Source organism: Ambystoma mexicanum, chromosome 10, assembly GCF_040938575.1.
Source record: "Ambystoma mexicanum isolate Mex_15411 chromosome 10, UKY_AmexF1_1, whole genome shotgun sequence".
Lineage (NCBI taxonomy): Eukaryota > Metazoa > Chordata > Amphibia > Caudata > Ambystomatidae > Ambystoma > Ambystoma mexicanum.
The window spans coordinates 1,239,367,360-1,239,394,039 of record NC_090932.1 but is presented as its reverse complement, the minus strand read 5'-3'; the positions used below and the strand labels follow the sequence as shown (position 1 = coordinate 1,239,394,039).

Sequence of the window (26,680 nt, the reverse complement as noted above, 5' to 3'; positions counted from 1 at the left end):
CAACTCCCTTGGCCAATGGGCTCCCTGTTCCACTGTAATCACAATATCTTTGCAGGAGGCAGAATCAGACCAGACGGATTACCAGTCTTCCCTCTGCCAAAAGGTATATAGTAGAACATCAAACTCGAGCCGTCTCCAGGACTGCTGCTCCTTCTTGATCATTTCTAGAACCATGTTGACCCAATCTTAATGACTGGAGGGTCTGTCCTGTGTAGGTCGAAGAAATCAACCCTTTCTATGTCTCTAGTGGCGATTGCTCAGGGTTTCTGAAATTTGCCCAATAATTTAAAGAGGTCTGATCTGTTCATTGCAACATTTCTGTTTTCCGGTAGAAGACTCTCCACCAATACCTTAAATAAGTCCCCTGGGCCAATGCAATTTGACACTTAAGTGCTTAAGTGGGCCAGCGCCGTCACTGGGATCTTTTGGGACACAATTAGGTACAAATCCCCAAAGTTGGGTCCCTTTGAACCTTGTAACATACCATACACTTGCTGGTTTGCTTTTTTTTCTACCCCCCCCCTTCATATAGAAAATTGGAAAGGCTAGAAACGCCCCCGTCATGCAGCCAGCCATACTTCATACCAACACCTCCATTCAGAGCACTAGACTTCTGAAAAGGGATATCTTTGCCACCAGGGTCAGTCCCTAGTCTAGACACATTATCACCCTTAGCCGACACAGTTACAACAGAGGAGTGTCTCATATTCAATCGGGCAGGTGATGGTTCACAAGTGTTCGCCAGCCAATTTCTTGGTGGTCTAGGATCAGTCTGTAAATCCATCTGAATTGCCAATAAGACAAAGGATTTATGCCCCCTCCAACTGAGTCGGTTACGCCAGAGCCACAGAAGACCCTTCAATAAGCAACTCGCAGGTGTTCACCTCCAGATTGGTTTCTGGATCGCTATTGCGAACGCAAGATATTACCTTGTATTTCCCCCGACACTGCCCTAATTGTAGGCTGCTTGAATAATGTCCTCATAAATTTCCGAGAAGACTGCTTGCCATTCTTTTTTTTTTTAAAGTTAGGTTTTTTTCTGTCGTGTTTTGTTTTTCATTTCCGCCTCAGGAGTTCCCGAGGTCCACCACCAGGTAGGTCGTCACCCTCCAGTTCATCCTCAACGTTCACACAAGGGACAAGTAAAACCTCCAGCTTCTAGAATTCAAGAATCAAGAACCTCAACTTCAAGAAGCTCTTTATTGGAGAAATTTGGGGACAATTGCACTTCATTAGACCACCATACAGGTCTGGTCGAAACTGAACACTTATCCATGAACTGGAGGAAATAACAGCTCTTCTCTGGCATTCCACAGATTCAAATGTAGATTGTGCCCGTTGCCCAGTATTTGGCTGGCAGGGGTACTAGCCATAAAAAGTCACTCATCCCGTCAATTGTCCACAGCACACCAGTTTATAGTCTCCAAGAGTCAATTGCGAGTGCACGCATAACGATTGCATCAATTTAGTTATGTGCATAAATGAGACCCACAATACTGAGCATGATCAAGGCTTCCAAGTGTATTGATTTTAAAGTGTGCCATTTGAAGACTTAGTGCAATTTTTCAGATTTCAGCAAAGAACCTACGAGTGTTAAGCCCCTAACCCCTTTTCATAGGCCAGTCCGTCTGCATTTGGTAATGGCAGCCCACTACAGGTGTAGATCATTTCCCTATTTGGATCGGGTGGAGGGTCTGGATTGCCCGTTTGATGTATGTGATGTTACCCTGCTGTTCTGTGCATCGCCGTCTATCTCCGGTGAGCAGCTTCTACAGCTAGGAATCCTGGAATTTATGGTCCTGTGGACAGATAAAACACACTGGCCAGCATTTCACCCAAAAAGGATGGTGCAAGAAGGGGTACTTCTATAATTTAACCAGGCGCATATCCAAGGGACTGGGTCCCTCCCAATTCCCCCCCCTAGGCCCTCCCACCCCACCGGGCAGGACCATTTCAGGCAAACCCTGTGTTCCACTATGAATGAATAGGGTTGGTGTCCTTGTTCTGGGCAAATCATACCAAGGTGGCATAGTCCTTGATTAGTTTGAATCTGCGCCCCGTCAAATAATACCCGAGGCTACGTATGGCCCACATTAGAGCCAGTCACTCCAGCTCCACTACTGGATAGGTTTCCTCTCATGGAAAGAGTTTACGGCTGACATAATTGCATTGTGAGGCTCACTATATTGCTGGGCTAACGTTTTGCTGCACGGATATTAATTATAATATAGCATGTAGGACTGAACTTATTTAGAACTGCTTCATAATTGAAATGGCTGAAAGTTAACGCCTTTGTGAAAATTAACATCTAGTATTTTCTGTGTGCTTGAAACAGCATTGCGAAAGCGTGCCTGCCAAAATTGACCATGTGCCTGAATCTGCTCTGCATTGCCCGAAACAGCACTGTGACCAGAACTGTGTGCTTGATATCAACATATTGCTGTTTTGGAGAGTCAGAGAAAGTAAAAAAATAAATTAAAAAAATTAAAAAAAAATGTTAAAAATGTAAGCACCTAGATTTGAAATTGTGCGATTAGCTAGTTTTGCACTCGTGGCCCATGCTCCCCATGTGGACACACTGGTTTGCGTTTGACTTGTGGACCCGCGTTTGTGTGTTACTACTAATTTGTTTTACAAGATTTGGGTAGAGAAAAAACTACCTTTCCCAGCTGCTCCAGTTTGTTACTAAAGAGATGACCTGAGTCAAGCCCATTCTTCGCCAGTCCGTGCCGCTTGCTGCTCTGCGCTCTTCAAGGACACTTACACCTGGTAAGTTTCCTTAGTTTTTCTTTCTAATCTTCATTGTGGGGTACAACCTTGTTAAACATGAAACTTGATCTACTTCTCGCTGCACAGACATTGCAGTGCGAGAGGAAAAGTACTTGTGCCAGTTACGTTGCATTGATACGCCAGAACACACAGGTCTGCAAAACACTACCATTGCTCCAAGGCTGGTTGAGGACAATGTGCTTAATTCGCTCTGTCCTCCCTCTGTGACTGCCCCAAACTGCTCAATCAACCAGAATACCACACATTCTTTGGGAACTGCAGATAAGGACTCCTTACTGTCTCTTCCCAAAGAAACACAAATTACAAACTCAGACCTCAGTGGACCAGTACCTAGAGTGTTTAGTGACAGACACACTGAACTCAGTAGATCAGTCTCCCGAGTGTCCGGTGCCATCAACGCCTCTGCTCAACAACTCAATTAACATGGACGTGACCAAGACTGGGTGTATGGCCTAAAATTCCTTGGTTATGAAGCAGTCATTTTTGAATACCCGCTCATTAAGTAGTGATGCTATCAACATACACAATTACATTCAGGATGAAGACCTGGATGTGATGTGTACTACCGAAACGTGGCTCAAGGACTCTAGCGGTCCTAAAATAAGCTTGCCTACTCCTCCAGGCTTTTGTTTGTTTGGGAGGAACCGCGCTCATGGGAAAGGAGGGGGGGTGGGAGTCATAGAAAACACCAATATGCACTTCTTCGAATCAGTTATTTAACGTGCAGGCTGTGAGATTATACATTTAAAGCTACTTCCCAATGACAATTACATATATTTAATTAGATTTATTGGCCTCCCGAGAATATGCCCGATTTCAATGAAGACCTGGCATTAGACCGTCTCGACAAAACCCAATTGCTTTACCATGCTACTTGGAGATTTCAACCGTTGGCTGAAAAACCCTGTAGATGAAGGAATCCTCAGAGTAGGAAAGACTTCTGAAAAGAATGGATTTTACTATCCATAACAGAGCCAACCCATTCAGGTGGAAACATTCTGGATGGGATTGTCACTAGAAATGCTGCCATAAAGACAGTAAATACTAAGGCCTGTACCTTGTTGAATGCCTTATTCCCCATCCTAGCAAATCTTCTAAAGTTCACAATTTATCCAAGACAATTGTTAGTAGGAATCTGAAAATGATTACTCCAGGAGGAGCTGCAATTTTGTTTGACAACAATAATGGACAGTATCTTAGATAGGGACCTTCCTGAGAGACTGGCGACCACTTGTAATACCCAATTTAATCACCTCTTAGATAGAGTGGCGCCTTTAAAATAAGACGGTCAGAAATAAGTGCAAATAGTCTTGGTTTACTCCAGCCCCATTTGATCTAAAAAAATAAATTAAAAAAAACAAATAGAAAAAAAAAAAAAGGCAGGACTATGGGTTAAAAACCAAACACCTGAAAAAAACGCTATGTGCGACACCTTTCATAAACACCTAGAAAAACCTATTTTACAAAAACCTAATTTACAAGGCTAAAAACATTTATAACACGGAAATCGAGTTGGCAGGTATCTCACCAAGCAACTATTTGAGATATATAGAGATCGAGAAACCCATGTCCCGTGTCCAGCCCTTTATTCCATCTAATGAAGACTGCAGCAGAGTGCAACGTGCTTTTGCCAATAAAATCACAATTGCCCGAAACAGACATCTAACTCCATGACCACCGATATTGAACAGGAAATCCAGATATCGGGACATGAAGAAATCTCAGGTTTCTCCTTTAGATCAATATCATCCTTAATGTTATGCGTCCCACCTCTTGCCCTGGTGAAACTATGCCTGCTAAACCCATCTTATGTCATCCTGGACTCTCTGCTCCATTTTCGCCTCCTTCAGCCATGGATTTATCTCTGATACCAGCAAGCATGCTGTCATCACGCCCTTGCCAAAAAAAGCATGGTCTGAAACCAAAAGATAACAACAATCTGCGCCCCATCACAAACACTTTTTCTGTGGAAAATGATAGACAAGATAGCAACTTTCCAGCTTCAGCAACATCTTGTAGTTTCTGGTATTTTCCATCCAAACAATCTGGTTTCAGAACAAACAACGGTACAGAAACTGCCTCATTAGACCTTCAGACATGCATGCTCAAGGTACTGGAAGAGAGCAGGTCTCGGCTGCTGATTCTTTTAGATCCATCGGCTGACTTTGACCTGCTCGACCACAGGCATCTACTGGACACCCGGTCTACCATCGGCGAGTGTTCGGAAGGGGCCAGAAACGATCAGTTCTTTGCGAGACAGGAACTCACGGGTATGCTGGGATGATGCCTCATCTGATATGTAGTCAATACATTGTGGTGTCCCGCAGGGGGCTTATTTGTCGTCCACATTGCTCAATCTCTATGTAAAGCCCCTCTGCGATCTTTTAGCCACCCAGGGTCTCCATTTTACAAACTATTCAGATGACACAGAGTTGAGTGGAGACTACAAAGCGGACTCAAACAGACTTTTCCCACATCTACGGCTTGATAAAAAGCTGGATGTCCAGTAACTGGATATGTTTAAATAGCGCCACGACTGAGTTGCTGATCTTTGGATCTACGTGGTCAAGGGTAACATTGAAGGAAAGTTTATGGATATCACGGACAGGTTGAACAGGCTGGGGGTGTTTGCCAAAGCTTCTCTTGGCTCTGATGCACATGTGGACTGAGTAGCTAGTGAAACACGGTACCATCTAAAAAGGTGTTGAGACAGACCAAACCACTCTTCTTTTTAAATGAAAAAAATAATAATAAAAAGGTAAAAAAATAAATTAAAAAAAAGCCATACCATTGTCATGCCACGTTTGGATTATTGTGATGCCCATTTGTTTGGGGCTAGCAAAGAATCCATAAACAGACTTCAAATACTTCAAAATGAAGCTATCCGAATCATCTGCGACATCCCAAGGAGGGAGCATATCTCCCACGCTAGAAGGAATCTTCATTGGCTGAATGCATCAACAAGAATACATTTTAAAACTCTTGTTCAGATTCATAAAAGTTTCAATGGAAGCGCACTGGTCTATTTTAAGGAATCCTATACGCCCCCTCAATATCTCTCTGCTCGAGTAACTGTGGATGCTTGATTGTCCAAAGATGTATAAGAGCTAGAGGCTCTGGGCGATCCTCTCCCATCCTTGCAGCGCAAGCTTGGAACAGGCTGCCCATGGACCTACGCTTGTAACCACGTTATCTGGAGTTCGGAAACGTTTAAAACCTCTATTTCAATACATTTTCCGTGGCTATGCCCGTTGGTTCACCAGACGCCACCCCTTGGCGAAAGATCCACACCTTAGTTTATGATCTGTCCCGTCTCTCTCTGGTCTTTTGAGTTTTTGTAAGCGCTCTGATGCTTCGAGGCTTTGGCGCTCTATAGATAAACATTAATTCTATTAAAAGAAAATACATGATGGGCTTCCCCTCCTAGTCTTTAACCAGCAACAAGACTGTCCCTAGACCTTCTGAGGAGGCATCGGTCTGAAGCAAGAATTACTTGCATAGAGAGATTTTTCAAATGTTCTTCAAGAGCTGTTTGGGCTTCTTGTTATCAGCATACAGGATTGGGAGGAGTCTTCGCTCATCTGCCAAGGGTTCTGTAAAGATCCGAAAGGTTTGGGATGAACCTTAGATGGTATCCCCACCAGCCCTAAAAAATGCCTAAAGGCTGTTTTTGGGTTGCTAGGGGGTCATGGGAGATGGAACCACTTCTACCTTACTATGCTGAGGCACCAATCCATTTCCCACCTGGACTCGGAGGTACTTTACTGCTGGCTGGGCGAAGTGACATTTTGCTGGGTAAGCAGTGAGGTGGGCCTTTCTTAATTGATCACAGACCGTCAGATGTCTTCAGTGTCTCCAAGTTCTTGTTATAGACAATTATGTTGTCTAGATAACTGTCAGTGACTGTTCATTAGGGAGTTAAGATGCAGTCCATCAACTGTTGGAAATTAGGAGCTCTGTGAAGGCCGAATGGTACAACTGTGAAATGAAACAGCCCTTCAGGTGTTGCAAGGGCAGTCCTTAGTTTGGCATCTACAAAAGGGCACTAGTCAACCTGTGGGGAGGTCTTGCGTGGGAATGAACTTGGCTTCCGTTAGGGTCTCCAGCAGGCAGTCTACCCAGGGACAAAGGTATGCATCAAACTAGATATTTTGTTCAATCTTCGAAAGTCGATACAAAAGCTATTGTTGGGCTTTGGTACTAGGACAAATCGGAAAGTAGCTGGTATGGTTAGAGTCAAATCATTCTTCCAGGGGGCATTTGGATTTTGTGTCCACTCCTCATACCCTCGCCAGTTTGAGGGAGAACATGTCAGGCTACTTCCCTACCAACTGTGCCAGTTCCTTGTGTTTGGATGTGGAGATGCCTGGAGAAATAGGGACTCCATGAACCTCAGAGTGGAAGGGGGCTTCTCTTGTATTATTGTCAGAGGGCCAGGAGCTGTGGGTTGTTATTTTCATGCCAGGGTTTCAGTTTATTGACATACGAGTGGAGAAAGTTTTATTCTGTTGGCCTGCTGAACTTTATATGTGAGGAGTGACACGACTTGCGGTGACATATGGGCCATGTCAACAGGACAGTATCTTGTTCTGTGTGGTGGGGAGTAGGACCACAACTTTGTCCCCTACTTGGAAGCTGCATAGCTTGGTGTCCGTCTGTTACGCCAGGCTTCGAACCTTTTCCATGTATTCCCTGGCGGTCTGCATCATAGGTGGGAGGGGAAGGAATCACTGGTCTCTCCACATTTAAACCCTTCCAACTCTTCTTCCAAGATAACCAACACATTTTTCAGGTTCCGAACCTACACCAGCTCAAAATGCAAGAATCCTGTGGATGACATCAGCAAGCTTATTAAGGTTGCAGACCCCTGGGTTAGATGAAAGCTTGACAAGTTTTTTTTTTTTACTGTGAAGAGTAGAAAGGAAGATGCAGAGGAAGTCTTTTTAGTCTCAATCCCCAAGGCTCGTCTCCATTAGTTTTGTGAGAAGAGCCCCAAACATACAACTGCAGGGGCATTTTTACAGCGGCACTTATGCAGATCAACCAACATCAGCATGGCCCTTCAAGAGGTAGGATGCTTCAGTGTTAGGCTAAGCATAGCCGCTGGCAAACATCTGGCACTGGTGACTATGGCGGCGGAGTTCCTAAGACTAACAGAATGCCTGCAGGGTATTGTTGAGATGAAGATAGGGTAACGGTTCAACAATTGAAAGATTCAGGGGATTTTAGTAGACCGGCTGTTAAAGATCAACCCTCTTGGGGAAAAAACAGGTGCGTAGTGTTTGCTCCCTAAAACACTACCAACTATGTTGCTAAAGTATCGGAAGCTCCGAAGTCAAGAGCAGGTTTTGGTTTCATATCTTTGGCAGGTTAGCGGGCTGCATCTCATGAGTGGCCTACCAGTGTTGAAGGACGAGGTGAGGAGTGGAGTGCTTCTTTTTGAGGAAATATGGTTGTGTGAGTGCCAGACTGCTGCTGGGCAACTAGAAAGGAACAGGTCGGTAAAGTATTTTGGGTAGAACGACATACAGGTGTGTAGCAGTGCCATAACGTAGAGGAACCACCGACCAGTCGGCATGTAATCTGAGCACTTTCATAAAGCGCCTCCCCAAAGTGAAAAATCGCAAAATGAATAAATAGGGCTGGCTTTTGGTTCCAAGGCACTATTCGTCGGTATTGTATTATGAGAAGCAGGTTTTTCCTTCTTTCCCTTTGCGGGTGGAGGAAGTCTAATCTCTGTTCCTCTGGGGTTTCTAATATATTGCCACAACAGTGAATTGGCCATACAGGAGGTGGTTACAAACCCAAAGGTTTATACAGAATTCACAAGGTCTACTCATGCAGAAAACAAACTTGGAGGGGTGAGGAGTGGCCATTAAGGGGCAGCAGGACCATTTTGGCGTCTCAACAGTAAGAGACCAGGTGTTGGGCTATGCTCAAGGAAAAGGGTAGAATTTATAATACATCAGTAAAAAAGTAATGAAATGGACACTTATTATTGGCCCTAACCAAGAACAGGTAGCTAGTATTAGCTAGTATTAAAAAGGCGTACAAGGTGGTTGGCGGAAGGACTTGTGCTCTGGGGTACATACTTTAAATATTTTACATTCACGTAAAAATACACTAATTTAAATGTCATGTCAACCACTTTAGGGGAAGGGAGGCAGAAAAGTTTCCAGAACATCATCATTTCTTGGAAGAGAATGTGGATTGGCAGCGATTTGCATTTTACTTACACCCTCACGATAAGCAGGATAGTTTTACTTGGGGAAATAACACCAGATTACCTCTTGCATTATTCAGGGAACGCTAGGGTCACTCTGTGATATGATGGATCTTGATTTGGTGGTGTGCTCACAAGGGTGCAGGTTATAGCAATGAAAGTTATGTCAACTTCAGGGCTCAATTACTATAAGAAAGGGATCATTCCAACCATGCAGGGTATTGCATAGTTTTTGGGAGTTGGAAAGGCCACTTTAAGTTTTCTTTTTTTTTTTTTTTAATTTAAAAAAGAGTGGGTGTTTGAATAGGAGGAAAAAAAGAAGTGGAAGTAGGGAGCCTTAAACAGGAAATTCAGGGATTGGACACAAAGCTGCATCAGGGAAAGGGTACGGTAGAATTCCATACTGAAATATTGTTAGAGGCAGCAGTTGAGAGCACCACAAATTGGAGAAGTATTCTGAAGGTTAAAGTTCCTTCAGAACACATTACAAGAAGTATGCTAAAGCAGACATAATTTCAGCATTTAGAAAATATACCAGCATTAGTACTGCTGGGGAGCCCCAAACGGAATGAGGGAATACGAGAAGGGTGCAATTAAACCAATGTCTCTGGCAAGGCTCCGGATAATGATGGGTTCACAGTCACTTTTTTTATAAGAGGTTTTGCAAAGTCTTAGCAGCCCAACTTAACGGGCTATTGGTGGGGGATAACGATAAAAAAAAAATGATGAGACCCGGATCGCGATTATGGAAAAGCGTGCAAGGGATTCTGAAGACTGCATCATATAGACCAATGTCTTTGTTAAATACAGAAGCAGAGATTCCGACACCGATGTGGACAGCAAGACCTGGACCAGGACCATCGCTGATGGAGCATAATGATCAGGTGGGGTTTGTTAAGAGGAAGACAAACCACAGGCAATACTCGGAAGACCTTACCTTCTAAATATGTGGGAGAGAAGGGGCCTTTGCCTGGGTCTTATTTTTGCTTCAGCCTCAAAATGTTTTGATCAGGTCAATGGCCATCTGGGTAAAAGTTAAAGAGTGGTTTTTGGTGCCAGTTGGCGGATGTGCACATCGTGAACAGTACTCCGACTCAAATTTAGCTGAGGGAGCAATCAAGTAGATTATGTTTGGGCAAGGCAGCAGGGCACGGGTTGTCCTGTCCACTCTATTTAGAGCTGGTAAGGGAACTTGAACCTCTAGTATTGCTAATTCTAAGTAAGGGTTTTAAGAGGGAGAGGAGACAGAGGATGGTTTGTGGATCCGTATTATGCTCTGTCCTAACTTCACTGAAGGGGAATCAAGAATATGGGGATCCCTCACGTTTTAAAATGCACTTGACATATCAGTTAAGACCATTTAACCTGCTCATTTAAAAATGTGAACACATTTCTCATACATTGGAAATGACAATTATGCAAGCTAAATCTGAAAGAGCACATCTTAAGTTACCATAAGCACACAAATCTTCTCATGGACTGGCTAAAACAGTGTAGCTAAATATTACAAAAACATGTGTAAACTTCATGAAGGCACAACAGAAGAGCACATCAATTGCCCACACTCGACAAGTCTACAACGAAATGCACATTTGGTCTCATGTACAAAAAACGGATTATATTCACAGGACCATACATATAAAGCACTAGAGAAGGGATGTCCACCAACCTGCTTGAAGGTACTAGTAAGGAAGTAGATCAGCGACAGGCCAAACACCACTCCCAGCACCCAGCGCTTCCTCAAAATCTTACGCCAAATCATGGACACAAACTGCACCATATCCTCAATCCAGATTAAGAGCTGCTGTCGTAAGGCAGAAAGCACCAGAATGTCTAGGGTTCCTAATCATCAGTGGACATTAGCAGGATGGAGAGGTGGAACAAAGCAACACATGACAGCTTTTCAAGCCCTGTGAAATGAAACAATTAATGACAATACATACATTAGAATTGAAAAACGCAAATAAAAAAGCTAGGGCTACAAATGGTCCTCTTGAATCATTCCCAATCTTCTCTCCACGTGCACCTATACACTCACCTAACTCTAGGTTAACCACAAATACTCAAATCCATACGTTTGCTAGCATCACAATCCATTGCAGGTTTATCTTATTTAATCTCTTATGCACATGCCCTGCTCCCTTTGTTCTTGCCATAAAAGAAGTGAAATCTAAGAACTGTGTTCCTTTTCAGTGCGATATTTTTATGCTTAACCATCTGCTATTTTACATTTAGGTGTAGAACGGTTTAGGTTTTTCTCAAGAGGAAGAAACACAATAATAAGAGTAGTATGAAAATATTCATGCAGAAGACATTTATTTTCAAGACCATGTATATTAGTTACCCCAATCATCATGCCGTCTTCCATTTTTGTGCACGGAAATAAAGTCAAATAGGCAGGTGCCATAGAAACATTTCAAAGTTCCCAACATACTTCATAGGCCATTACCCCACATGAGAAAACAGGTGTGCGACCTTCATGGGTATGCAACGGCTGCTGTTTTAACCAATTGGCTTTCTTACAGACCATAGAATCAGTTCTAGAAGTCACAGTTTTCACAAGCATTCAATTTATGGAGCTAGTTTACTAGGAAGAGGAACTTGTTCTGTGTAGGTGTATTGCTCTCCTCTGAAAAGTGCACGGAACTACCATAAATCACCAATGCAATTATAGAGCAAATACTTCAACCGAAAAACAGACACAATAATTCACAGCCATGCACACTTTAGAAGATAATCAGCTCTTTACGGCTATTTAATCAAAGCTTACAGGTACATAGAAATAACTCATACAACTAACATGGACATAGATCACAGAAAACATAAAGAAGTCAAAGAAAGAATACATCACCGTGGGCGTAATTTAACAAAACCTCATCTCGCCAGAAGCGGCTGAAAGACCCCGATAACAGCTAGGCCGAGAGCACAACAGCCCACAGGTATGTCGGACCGAAGCGTCCCCCCTCCGACTGAGGGCTTTGTGCTTATCCCGTCTGACCGTTGAGGGGTTCTGCATATATGCCCTCCTCAACAAGGGGTGGCAACTTCTCGAACCTTCTGGCAATGCGCTTGCGCATTGATGGGTGACCGTTGGTTGCCAGCTGGGTCAACCGACAGTAACCTCAAGGAGCAAAGCGCTTCTCTCTCCTAAACGCCCCGGAAAACAATTCCATAACTCATCTCAAAACATTGGCGCAGGCATAGCAAACCAAAACAAACTTCGCTATCAGGTACCAGCCGGCACCTGTGGATCTTAGCTTTCCCAGCGCCGTGTCCTTGGCTGAGAAGGCCTGCATTCCAAGCCCATCAGCGAATAACGTTGAAAACATGTTGTTTCGCAAAGCAAGTGTAGCTTTCCACTGAGGCATGGATAAATATCCATTATGGCTCTGAGTGCCCCCAGAATGCACTGCGCACCAGCGCCATGTTTTAGCTCAAACACCACAGTAGGTTAACTAGAGATCACAGCCAGATCTGCACAACCCTCTGATCTGAAACTCCTTGATATTTTCTCATCCCTCTAACTTGGTGCTTCAAGTCATCTAGCATGACCAGTGGAAAAATACAAAATATACCTGCGAGAGAAATTGCACTTGTGCCTACACTTGTTTGCAGCAGGATAGATTGTTAAATTAATTTGAAAAAACGAATGTTATGGCTTGCCTTTTCGACCTGCATTCTACACTTCTCAAACATCAGTGTACTTGCCATACTGTCAACAGTCTGTGTCTGCTACCTTTCCAATAATTATTCTGTATTTGGACTACTCCATAAATTAAGTTTCCTCCAGGGTCGAAGAAGGTTCCTGCAGGAAAAGTGTGCAAGTAGTTTCACAACAACACAATTAGTAAAAATAGGACAAATGCGTCCAAAGACCAGATATCAAGGGGGAATGTGAGGAGGGGCATCACCTTCACGGAGGCGCATTGGTTACAGTTATGTAGGCTGACAAAACAGACAGCTTTCAAATCCAGGTATAGGTTAATCCACTTCTAGATACTGAATAGAGTGCACCTCACCCGGCCCATCTTAAGAAAATGTATATAACAGCTGAGGGGAGATGCCCAAGATGTGGGAATGAAGAAGCCGATATAACGCATATGCTGGGGTCTTGCGGGACACTGAGTGCTGGGCTAAGGTATGTGATGCGCTGGAAGAAATGGTGGAGCAGCCTGAAAAAAAAGGGAACATACGTCGTGTATATTGGGCTATGTGCTTAAAATGAACCCATTGAAGCGCAAACGCATAAATATAGGACTAGTGTTGGCTAAGTGTGCTATACTGATGCAGTGGAATAGTAAAGCACCCCCCACGATTGAGCAGTGGGTTCAGGGGCAAACGACAAGGAAGAGTTGTACTCCAGCCTATTGCTTCCAGCAAGTCGTCCAAGAGATATATGGGAGGGTTCCGCCATTACCTGTCCATTAGAGGTGACGGAGAAGGTGTCGGGAATGCAACACTAAGCGCTCTCTGAATTTGGTTGTCCAGCCGTAGGCAGTTGTATTTATTCCTGTACCATGTGTTATCTGGCAATGTAGATGCGTGATGTTGTAAACCTGTGCAAATAAAATAAAAGGTTTAAAAAAAATAATAATAAGAGGACCATAATGGACACAGGAAGAGGGGTATTGTTTCGTTTTTAGATTCTCTAATTACAAGAGAATGTTTTGTGAGATATTTTATTGTTTCTATAATGTATGGATGGTTGATATAAATGGTAAAACTAGGGTATGCCAAGAAAACTCTATAAAGTTGTAAAGGTCTATTCGATATTTATTGTATTTTGAAATGTTATGAACATATATTGAGTGCTTCTCTTTAAAAAAAAAAAGAAAAAAGAATCATGGAAAGTAATATTTTGTTAAAATGTATGTTTGTGTAAATACTGTAGAACGTTTTACAATGAGAATCTTGTCGATTTTATACAGAAAGGATCAATTTGTAATCTGTATAGGAAGAAATTGTAATTGGTTTTGAACATGTATTTTTGAAAAGGTTTTTATAAACCATACACAATAAAAAAATTGTAATAATAGGTTTTAATATTCTTACCTCGCTAGCATCTCTGTTCATCCTAATTAGTGTTTTATCCTCATCCTCCCTCACTTTAAGGTCTGCATTCTCATCATCCAGGGGTTTTCCGCTCTGCTCGCCTGTTGCACCTTCTCACTGTATCCTGTAGGTCCTTCACACTCTATCCTGTAGGTTTCCCCTTCCATCTTAAACTAAACGGTTAATCCACATCATGTACCAATTCTATCCTAGAAGCAAAGGCGAGCATAATACCTTCTCGAAACTGTAACACGTTAACAATCAAATACCAGTAAAAACTATATATGCCGTGGCTCGGGGGAGGGGTAAACTGGCTGTGCTTCTAAACAAATATACTACTCCTATTCCATAATCACTGCTTCTTTCACCCACCTCCCCCCTTGTTGCTCAGGTAGCAGAGAAGTATGAACAGATGTACTTCCATTGTGTGTAGTACAAGGTTGCGGAGGTAGTCTATGGCAGTTTACAAATCACTCAGTAGGTTAGCGTGACTCAACAGGGCATCTCTGTAGCTTTGGGGATAAGCGCTGGACTTGTATCAGGTGCTACGCAGTAATGCCAGGAGCAGCAACAAGAGGGTCAGCGTATCAGCTATGCAACAGGAACACATTCCTGATCAGAAGCTGGGAATGAACACCACAAGCCCATTTAGCCCCAGGTCCCAGTGGGCTCAATCTGTGAAGCACCGTTGGAGTCATTAGCAGGGGGGAGAGCATGACGACATTGTTCTCCAAGAATATTGATAAAAAGTGAAGTTGCGTACACAATTTTTTTTTTTTTTTTTAAAAAACACACACACACACGTCCCAAGACAAGAGCACATAGCAGCTGGCTGGGAGGCAAGGATGAAGGACAGTCAGCAAGAACTAGCACTAGTTGCTAGTTTCAAAATGATTGCTGGGCTCGTCAGTGTGAAATACAATAAAGAGGGATGTGGATGACACTGATAAAATTGGAGGCTAGACAACGTGGAGGTGCACCTCAGGGAAATCCCTAGAAAGAACACGGAAGAGAATAGGGATGAAGAAAAGACTAACCCCAGCACAGGCACACAAAATTATATACTGACAAAAACACACACTATTCACGGGTTGTAACACTACAAATAATGCATAAATATGTGCAAAAAATAAATAAATAAATCACCCAAGCACACAAGACCTTACTGCTAAAAACAAAACTGTCTTTATTTCAGCATCTTAATGCAACACACGTTTAGGAAGAGCACTACATCATAACACTGTTTTTACGCTTCCTTTTTATCACCCTGGATGTGATTTTCATGTTTAATTAATTTATTTGTACACTATTGCACTGGCACATTAGAGTCTTGTTGTAAACAAGAACTGCCAGGATTCAACTGGTATTCCACACTGCGACGATAGGTTACAACTTATCAGTTGAACTCCATCATGTGGCTAAACAGGGCTACTACAGAGATTTTAGTGGCCTCTGAATGACGAGTAGTCAGTGATAACATGTAATCGTAACTGCTTGCAAGGCTTTACGAAGCGCTCGCTTTTCCTCCTGTGGAAAGCTCCGCTTGATGGTACATGGCTATTTGCAGTGCGGTACCATGGAGCATAATGAATTTGGCGCACTGGCCCATTTAAAAACACGAAAATGAAATACAACTAGAACGTTGTTATTTGGTAAAAGGTAAACCAATTAGGGTACGCTCACCCCATCACGATTTAATAAATGCTTTATTCATGGGGCAATTTGCGCCGCATAAGAGAAGAGGGATCTGCCCTTCTACTTTAATGGCAGTATGTCACTCCAACATGGAGATATATTTTTTCTTCTAGAGCAGGCATTTACTGCATTACCTCTCGATCACATGACCATTGATCACGTGGATAGGGGGGGGGGGGGAGACAACCGCGTTTGGTGTTTCCTTTGGTTTTAAATATGAGTGTTTGGAAGCAAATGTTAATCATTAAGCCTGACGAAGCTCGGAATGTGTGGCGAAGTTCACCCTGCACGGTGAGTGACTTTTACTTGTCTGTCATGCAGGGGAGCGCAAGATGTTGCGCTCTTCCTAAACATGTGTTTTTTGTTTTTTTAAAGATTTTTATTGGTTTTTACAACAAACAAAACATAACCAACACACCCAACATTTTCAGTTACAAGCTTCATAGCATACATTTGCATGTTATTTATTACTGTCTCCCTCCACCCCCCACTTTAACTCGAGCTTCCACCTCAGTTCTTCTGGCTTCCCTTCTCTTGGAGCTAATCCCCTTCACCGTTTTCGGACGAATCACATTCACTGGATTTGGAATGGGAGGATCCCGACAATGTGGCTACCATTTGTCTCCATGCTATCAGAGGTCCCATTTCATCATCCTCCCCTCTGTTGGCTGCCTCATTCCATACTACTTTCTCAGCGTTTGCCTATTTCAAAAGATCGTTCCACCAAACCTCTAATCTGGGTCTGTGGGCTGCTTTCCAGCTCATGGCTATTCTCCTTTTGGCCAGTACATAGGCCAGGTCCTTGAGTTAGCATACGTGTTTCAGATTACGTGGTCTGGTAAATCCCCCCCACCATGCATGCCCACACGGATTCCACATCTAACTTGATTCCCTTTTCAGATAATCGTAGCTTGATTTCCTCCCAGAACATTCCCACCTCCGGGCCTGACCAGATCATCCCGGCATCCACCTCCCCGCATTTGGGGCATTTTTGTATTTCTGCGCTCCCAAATCTGGCGATCCTTCGAGGGGTCATGTACGCCCCATGGGTGACATATAACTGAATCTGCTGCAGCCTCACATTCCTGGATACCTTTTTATGATATCTCTGAGCTCTTTCCCACTGCCCGTCTTGCATAGGTTCTCCCGCTATAGACATCACCAGTTCGTAAATATGGGACGTTTCGTGCCCTCCTTCAGATATATCACACATCGTTTCTATGGCAGTATCAGGTTGTGCTGCTAGTGCTATTTCGGACCACGTTTCCTTCACCCGTTTAACTATTCAAGTGTATGTTATATATTGCCCCGTATGTATCCCAGTTTCGACGGCTATCGTTTGGAAGTCCAGTGCCCTCCCCTCTTGCCATATATCTCCCAGAGTCGCTAGGCCTACCGGCTCCCAGTATTTACGGATCCCTTTCTTCAGTTGTTCATCCACCCCGCATAGCGCCACAAGTGGCACCTGCGGGGAGCATGGGGTTGGGTTTCCCATAACATGACACGCTTTGTGCCACGTCTTCCAGCCCAGTTCCAGCAATCTCGATCATCCCTGCATCTCTGGTTTGGGTCGCCATATCAGTTTTTAGGAAGTAAAGGTTGCATTCTCCCCTCATCAATCTAGATTTGGCTGTCTCCTCCTCCGACAGCCACTTTGCAACATATTGTAGCTGCCCTGCCAAGTGGTATATCTCAAAGTTCGGCAGGTTTATACCCACTCTGTCATATGTATTCTGTAATTTCCATAAGGCCATTCTGTTTCTAGAGTTGTGCCACAGGAAACCTCTACATAAACTGTGGAGTTTACTAAAGAAGCGTTTGGGCAACATGTGTGGGATGTTCACGAAAAAAATGCAGTAGCCTAGGCAGGACCACCATCTTGAGCACGGCCGCCCTCCCCACCATGGCTAGGGGGGAGCTTTGCCCAGAAACCCATACTGTTCTTGATACCTTCTAATGCCCTTTCCGTGTTATATTTGTGCTCGTCTGCGATCGTGTGATATATGTTAATCCCCAGGTATCTGAATGTTCTGGTCTGCCAGGCTATCTGCAGGATAGGTAATTTCTCCTGTGGGACTTCTCTGTACCTCCCCAAGGGGAACATGCATGATTTTTTGGGGTTCACCGCTATGCCCGAGAGAGACGCATAGCGCTCCATCACCTCCAAGATGTATTGCAAGTTTTCCTCTCGGTACCGCAGATATAACATGTCATCCGCATACAATGATATCAATTGCGGCACCCCGCCCCCCTAGTGTAAACCCCTATTTCTTCATACTGCTGTCTCAAACAGATCGCTAGTGGTTCTAGAGCAAGGATGTACAGCATCGGGGACCATGGACAAGCCTGTCTCGTGCCTCTGCTAAATTGCCATTTGTCTGAGATCATCGCTCCCGTTTTGACCCTGGCTGTTGGGGAGCTATACACCATCTTCACCCATCACAGGTACCCCGGTCCCATCCCGTAGTCTTTCAGGGCCGCCATCATCCAAGGCCACCTTACAGAGTCAAAGGCTTTTACTGCGTCTAGAGAGACTACTGCTATTTCGCTTGGGTCGCCCTCTGCCGATTCTATAATATGGTGGAGCCTCCTGTGGTTATCGGATATGCTTCTACCTGGGACATATCCGGTTTGATTGGGGTCTATGAGTTTATTACCCGCTTAAATCTATTCGCCAGCACAGACGTGAGGGTTTTACTGTCCTGATTCAGCATGGATAGTGGTCTGTACGACCCGCAGTCTGTGCTTGGCTTGTCAGGTTTGAGGAGTGGAATAATTACTGCCTCCCTCAGCGATTCCGTCAGTCTCCCTTTCTCGAAGGCCTCGTTTGACATTGCCAGCAGCGGGGGGGAGCACTTCATGTCTATACGTCTTGTAGAATTCGCTAGGGAGCCCATCTGTCCCAGGGGCTTTGCTCGTGGGCAGATGCATTACCACTGTCTCCAATTCCTCTATTGTGATTGGGGCATCCAGGTTCTCCCCATCTTCCTCACTCAATTTAGGTAGCCCTATGTCTTCTAGCGTCTCTCGAGTCTCCTGCTCTGCCATCTCCCCTGCGTCTTCATAGAGGTGTTTGTAAAACCTAAGGAATCCCTCGTTCACACTCTCCTGGGTGTCCCAGACCTGGCCCGCTTCTCCCTTTATCTCTCTAATTGCAGCTCTTGGTGTCTCGTTCTTGTATAGCCATGCGAGCAGCCTCCCTGGTTTATCTCCCCCTGCGTGTTGTCTTTCGATGTATTTTTTATAATTCAGGTTTCATAACCTCTCCCAGAGCCCAGCGCATGCCTGTTGTAATTGGCTTTCTTGTGCGGCGTCTTCCTGTGAGGTGCCCCCTCTTTTCATAATTGCTTCTAGTTTCTTCTCGGTCTCCTGTAATTCTCACGCTATACCCCCTTGGAGCACTCTAGATTTGGATATGGCCGCCCCACTTACTACCACCTTGAAGGCCTCCCATAGGGTACCCTCTGACTCTACGCTTCCAGTATTATTTTCGAAGTACCCAATTATTTCCTCCCTCGGGTCCTCCCGGAATGCAGTGTCCTTCCATGCTTCGGCTCTTTGCCTCCATGTTGGAATCCTGGCTCTGGGGGGCTGATGTCGCCACGCCAGGACCAGAGGGGAGTGGTCCGATAATATTCTTATCTTATATTCTGAGCCCGTCATTTCCCCCACAAGTTCCGGAGTCACGAACATGTAATCCAGTCTCGTGTATAGGTTGTGTGGGGCGGCATAATGTGAGTAGTGCCCATCATTCGGGTGTTGCTGCCTCCATATGTCTTCTAGCCTAAAGTCTCTTAGCAGGGCTTGCAGCATTTTTGCTGCTGGGGTGGGCCTGTCTAGTTTCGTGTCTGACCTGTCCATTTTGGGATTCAGCGTACAATTGAAGTCCCTCCCCATATAACTGCCCCTCCTATGTGAGGACTGATCCTTACCATATAATGTCTTGAAATAGGCCACTGTGTCTTGGTTGGGGGCATATGTATTTATGATGCACAGTTCTCTGTTCTCTAACAGTCCCCGAATCACTACCATCCTTCCACCCGTCTCCACCGTAGTCTGTAGCATCTGGAAGGGCACATGTAGTGCCACCCAGAGGATTACTCCCCTGGCGTATGCCGAATACGTTACTCCACTTTTTGTTTAACCACCTCTTGCTTCCCTTTAGTGAGGTGGGTTTCTTGCAATAGGGCTATGTCCACTTTTTGTCTCCTCAGGTACATCATTACCTTATTTCTCTTCAAGTAGCTCTTGAGTCCTCTGACATTTCATGTTACTATTCTAAGGTCTCCCATTATCATCCATCTCCCGTCCCTCCTCCCTCCCTCCCTCCCTCCCCTCCAAGTGTACTTGGGGTGGATCCTACGCAGAAGCCCATGGGTGCAAGCTCGTTCCCTAACAGCTACCACCACAAACTCCCCAACTCTCCTCACCCCTGACCCCCCCCAACTTCCACCCCTCCCCCTTCCCTTCCCATTCCCAACTGTTGCCCAGCTCCACCCCTGGATCTCAGGCCCTCCTGCATTTAGTCTCTACACAGCTACGCCGGTGCTAGGGTCACAGCGGGGGGGTTGCCACCCTACTGGCAACCCAACTAAACTACCACTAGGGGTGCAAGAGTGAGTCCTTTGTGCTTCCTGCAATTCCGCACCAGTATGCAATGCCTACTCCGATATACCTGTTTAACTTATGGCTATGTTTTACGGGTCACCGTTACACTATCTTATAATCAAGTCCCAGTGTCATATTACATATAGCACCTCGGTTCCGGAGCCGCCGCCTCATTTGTCTGTTCCGCCCTCCTTGAGACCATCAGATTCCTGTGGGCAGTTCCGAGCATCCAGCCAGTCCAGCCAATCCGTCACATCCTCGGGGGTTTAAAAAAACAAGGCCCTGTTCTTGAGGAACACTTTCAGTTTGGCCGGGTACATTAACATGTACCGGTAGCCCGCCTCCCGTAGTCTCTTCTTCACCGTCCCATAGGGCCCCAGGAGGAGGTTTCCTAGTCAAGGCCCTATGTGCTCTCTCCCCACGAACCCCTGGATAAGCGCTCCTCCTCCTATTTCTTGCAGCAGCGTGTTCTTGACGTAGTCTGTAGGGTTGGTTCCTTCTGGGAGCCCCACTATACGTATATTATTTCTCTGGGTTCGCCCTTCGGCTTCTTCTGTTCTGGTCTCCAGGTTGTTTACTTGTTGATTTAATATGTGTATTTCCGAGGTGTGCGATGTGCTTGCTGCTGTATTTGTGGCCGCTTCCTTCTCCAGGTCGTCTGCACGTTCTGCAATTTTCCATACATTCTGTCCGAGTAGTTTGACGTCTTCCTGCACCGCACCCACTTTGAGTTTGAGCGCTGCCTTGAGTTCAGCCATGGCAGCCAGCAGTTTGGTTTCCCATGATGTTTTCAGGTCAGCAATTGCGTCCAGGATCTGTTGGTCACTGTGTGTCGGGGTTGCGTCCATTTGCGGGTTTCTTTCCCTGTTCCTTGCCCTTCCGCTTGCAGGGGTGTCTTTGTGTATTCCTCCATTGTGGGTTGCTTCCATTTTGTCTTGGGTAGTTTGGACGTCATTTCGGTGTGGCGGAGTGTCGCGATTTGGGATAACCCAAGTTCAGCTTATCGTCCCTTGCATGCAGTGGGAGGGTGGTGCCGGGTCTGCTTGCAAGTCCCTAGTATCACTTGTTTCGTACCTTGATGTTGCTGCTTTGAGTCTTGGCAACGAGTTCTCAGCAGGGGCTGCCCCTGTGGTGGCTTCCGTGCAGTTAATTCGGGTTCGGTGCGTATCTTCCTATCTCTTCATCTGTGGCCCTCTGTCAGCAGGATCCCTCCCTTTCTCGTACGCTGCTCCATGGTCCTCGGCTGGCTCTAGTTCCTGGGTGTCACTCACTGTTTTCCAATGGGTCCCTGCATGGGTGTTTATTTATATGTGCTTGATTGGGTGACTCAGTGGACTGTGTCAGTATTTTGTGGCTTATGTAGCTTAGCTCCTCCTTGCAGTGGTCTGTGTTGCTTACCACTGCAGTATACTGGTTGCGGAGAGCTCAGCGCGCTTCTTCTCCTAATGGGGAGCGCTGCAGTCAGCCTGTTGCACGTTGTTTCCGCAAATCGTTCTGTGCGTTGTGGCTTCCAGATGCCTTGCGCTAGTAGAGTAACGCTTTGTTATGCCCCTGCTCATGGATTGTAGGGCGCTAGGGCCGATGCCCGTTCATACCTCCTGTGTGTCCCTGCAGCCCTCAGTACAGTTCTGCATTTGGCTCTTAGGCTCCTCATTCAGTGTCCTGCATGCTGGTCCGGGGTTGCCATGTATACTGATCAGAGAGTTCTGATCTCAGCTTCGATGTTTGCAGAGTGAGCCCACGTGTATCAGGGCCCATCTCTCTGCTTTCTGTTGTTTACCTGCCCCCTCACCCCCTGTGGGGTCTTTTCTGAGCGGCCTCGTGCGTTTCGGGCACAGGCCCCCACATTCACTGGTAGCGGAGATTGCCACAGGTCCGCGGGTGATCTTGTGTCCGTGAGCCCTGCAGTAGCCGCTCTGCAGCAACTCCTACAGCCTGCATGTGCTTCAGTCCATTATTTTCCCTCAAGTGCATTTCACTGTTTGCCCCTCCCTAGGACGTGTCCTGGTTCACAACGTGCCGCCATACGGCGCCTGTGTCACTTTGCAAATTTCTTTCTTAGCCACACTCCTATACCTCCTCCGATTTGGCCAGCCTGCTCACATTGTAATACTCTGCACTTTCGCGATTTTCTCACGCTATGTTACTGTATTGTCATGTCAGTTTCACCTGCTTTATACTGCTCAGCCCACACTCCGGCGTTTCGCCCTTGCTACTGTATCTCTGCCTTCTCCGATTGCGGTGAGTAGTACGCCTTTGTAATTCAAGTCCCAATACAATGCCGCGGGCAGCGTCTCTCTCCCTAGCTTCATCAGGGAGATGCTTTTGAACCCGCCTTTCCCAGTCTCGCTGCTCGGCTATGCCTCTGTTGTCGGATTGTAGGGGCAGTGCTGTGCATTCCGCATTGCCTTCCCCCTCGGATGCTCCTGCAGGGCTGTGAGTTCAGTCCTCACTGCTGCCGCCTCATGTAGTGCAGATGGTGTCACGTCCACCCGCTGTCCCACGAGTGTGACCACTCAGGCTCCTGCATGCACCAGCGCTCCGTAGTCCCCAGCAGGCTCTCCCTCACAGACAGCCGTTCTCATGGCCACGGTCTTGTTAGTACACTTTCCGATCCTTTACAGACAAACAGCGGCCGCTATTGTGTTCTTTCACGCTGCTCCTCTCACTGCGGTGTGGTGATCAAAAAGCCCGTCCCTTTGTTCTCACCAGGCACCATTTTGTTTTTCTCTGCAAGTTGGCCTCTTCTGAACTTCTACTTCTCCCCGTTTACACCTCGTGCTGCCAATCATTCCACATTTACGCCTGTTGCATGCTCCCAGTGTTCATACATCCGTGGATGTTAGTTGGCTATGCACAGCTGGTTTAAGGCACTTTTTTGCCCCCAGGATCAACGAAGGATCAGCAGGAGCACTCAGGAGACACGTCCTATCTCGCAGCCATGTAGCCACGCCCCCTTCCTAAACATGTGTGTTGCTTTAAGATGATGAAATAAAGACTGTTTTGTTTTTAGCAGGAAGGTCTTGTGGGCTTGGGTGATTTTTTGCACATATTTATGTGTTTTTTGTAGTGTTACAACCCGTGAATAGTGAATGTTTTTGTCACTATTTAAGGAAACGAGCCAGTTTTCTTACCCTTAAGCACCAGCTACGAGAAGGCTGTGCATTTACTCGCTAACTAAGTCGTTTTTATATTTAAAAAATGAACAGCAAAAACGCCATTCCGACGAGCAGCACACCCAAGAAGTGAATTTGACAGTCTTTTCAGGTTGTTGTGGCAAACAAAAGTCAACTTACAAACTGCAAGGGTTAAATAGTAAAACACTTATTTGTAAATTTTGCAGTTTAAAATTGCGGTTTTCCCAGTCACATCCATGCCGGCTGGCAGGCCGACACGTTTGAACACACACCAGTGGCTTGATCACAGTATCCCCCCACCTTTGCAGGGAAACCAATTTAACAAAACACTGTGGTAGACATTGAAGAGGTGACTGATAGAAATCCAATATGCTAACGGCCATCTTTGAAAGGACAGGCTCCATTTGTGATAGCGCATGTATCATGGTAACAATTGTCCATCATACATATAACGTCCCTCATATTAAGCATAGTGCTGAAAAGAGAGTTAGTCATGCATGCATTTATACACAAAAATGAATATATAAAAAATCTTAAAGCAACCATTAGGTCGTAACCCATGACAACAAAACATGTCCATATTATGGAGCACCTAATTCGAGAGAGAAAATGTAGTGCGAACATGCACATTGTATTCCTGTAATGATCTGTGTCCTAAATACGACCTTCTGTGCCAAATTGCAGATCCATCTAATCAATATTAGATGCATTTCCATAGGATGACTTGCATGACTTATACATTCACACCAAAGCGCTCACTGGGACGAATGAATGCTTGTATGGCCAATTGTAATGCATGGAACCTTCCTATATCATTTGTTGCTGGTGCAACCAATAAAGTGCATAGTGCAAGGATGCAGTAACAAGAAATGCATATATGAATGTATATCAGAATATATACATATAGCTATCACAGTAACTTACTACCATTTATGTATTAGTGAGACAAAGTATCTATTTCCATTATCTTCAGTATGATCTGGAAACTAAAGTGCATGGTGCATAATTATTAAAAACAACATAAACTGGACATTAAAGTGCATGGTGCATCAATTATTCAGACACAAGAGCAATTCTCCATCACTGAGGAAGCTGGATGTATATGGTATACAATATACTTGATGTAAATACAAACATATAATCTAAAATCTATTATTCAATTGTTTCCAATTGGTAATCAATGATATCTTCTCAACACCTGTCTTTGCCCTTGATAAAGTGCAATCATATAAGGTTTAAAGTGCTGCACACAGATCAAACTGAAGAAGATATCAATGGACCGAATGAGCATCATTCTGCCTGGTTTCTCAAACCATATGTATCTTCAATTATATTGTTACTGTTAGCACCAGTCTAACAAGAATGATAAAATCTTATACTGCAATATTATCGGTCACATATTTTAAAATCAGAATTAAAAAAATCAAGTGAATAAAATGGGAATATAAACCCTAAGGAACAAAGCGCAACAGAGGAGCAGAAAATAGCAACCATGGGGTTTTACATGTTAGTCCTTTTTTGTGCATCACATTCCGAGGAACGTGTATAATTTCTCATCGACATTATGGCCAACAGGATGTTTACTTTCAAAGTCAATGATAAACCCGGTTTCCTCCTGTCGAAGTAGTCTTTCACTGTCTCCGCCTCTCAGGCCAGTGACTACTCTGTAAATGCCAAAAAAGGTCAGGCTTCTGGGGTCTCCACTGTGAACCTCTGAAAAGCGTTTGGCCATGGGATACGCACAGTCCTTATTGATGATGGCTCTGACATGTTGTAGTGTGCGTACCTGGAGTTTATATTTGGTACTTCCATACCATTTGAGACATGTACAGGTTAAGAACGACCAAGTCATATTCACATGTGATTTTGCTTTTAATGGACATGGGATGTTAGGAGGGCTATAACTTTTGCAGTTGTGTTCATATTTGCAGATTTTACATCTGCCGAACTTCGTAAAGCCATCTCCCGTTGAGGACAACCAATTGGTGTATATATCAGATTTTACTGCAGCCATATAACTACTAACAACCAAATATTTGATAGAGGTAATTCTGCGGAAAGTGATATCTGGATGATCATTTAATAAGCTGCCTAGATCGCTATCAGCTTTAAGTACTTTCCAATATCTCTTTATTATTTGTTTTATGATTTGGGAATGGCTTCCAAATGTTAAGATCAATCTGATAGTGTTTTCCTCATCCAAATTATGCGAGTCCGACTTGGACGTTGTCAGAAAAATGTGTCGGTCCATGGCTCGTACTTTCAAATATGACCTTTCAATAACCCTCCTCTGGTATTGTTGCTATAAAAAGTTTTGGGTTACGCAACAGGAACACACTCCTGATCAGAAGCTGGGGATGAACACCACAAGCCCATTTAGCCCCAAGTCCCAGTTGGCTCAATCTGTGAAGCACCGTTGGAGTCATTAGCAGGGAGGAGAGAATGACTATATCTTTCTCGCAGAATATTGATAAAAAGTGAAGTTGCGTACACAAACAAACAAAAAATATACATGTCTCAAGACAAGAGCACATAGCAGCTGGCTGGGGGGCGAGGATGAAGGACAGTCAGCAAGAACTAACACTAGTTGCTAGTTTCAAAATGATTGCTGGGCTCATCAGTGGGGAAATACAATAAAGAGGGCTGTGGATGACACTGATAGAATTGGAGGCTAGAACGTGGAGGTGCACCTCAGGGAAATCCCTAGAAAAAACGCAGAAGAGAGTAGTGATGAAGCCGAAGCCTGTAAGAAGAAAAGATGAACCCCAGCACAGGCACACAAAATTATATATTATGTTATCTCCAAGCATGGTAGTTACAGACCATGGTTCATCACAGACTTTTTTGTCAAAACAAGAAACAGTAGGTTTTCGTAAATGTGGCAGTTGCAAGATGTGTGATTTTGTATCAAAGAAACCTTTATCAGTTCAAATGGTCTTAAGTGGAAACACAAACATAGGATCACTTGTTTAACAAAATTTGTAGTGTATGTTACCACCTGCACATGTGGTCTACATTATATTGGTTCCACCATAGGGCCTTTAAAAATTGTGTATATTGCAGCATTATAGGGCCATCAAAAATGGAGATGCCATATATCCCTTAACGGGACATTTTATTCAAAAACATGATGGCAATGTTAAAGAAATTGGGCCTAGCGCATATACCCCTACAC

At 44.6% G+C, this 26,680-nt stretch overlaps 1 protein-coding gene across 2 annotated transcripts in view; it reads right to left on the bottom strand.

Moving 5' to 3' along the window:
• SPRING1 (SREBF pathway regulator in golgi 1) overlaps nucleotides 1-26,680 on the bottom strand; it is a 196,725-nt gene that overhangs the window by 151,601 nt on the left and 18,444 nt on the right. For both annotated transcript variants that reach the window (XM_069619216.1, XM_069619217.1), the window contains exon 2: nucleotides 10,683-10,923. In XM_069619216.1, the coding sequence (XP_069475317.1) occupies nucleotides 10,683-10,793 (111 nt within the window). In that variant the 5' untranslated portion in view covers nucleotides 10,794-10,923. The remainder of the gene's footprint in view (nucleotides 1-10,682; nucleotides 10,924-26,680) is intronic.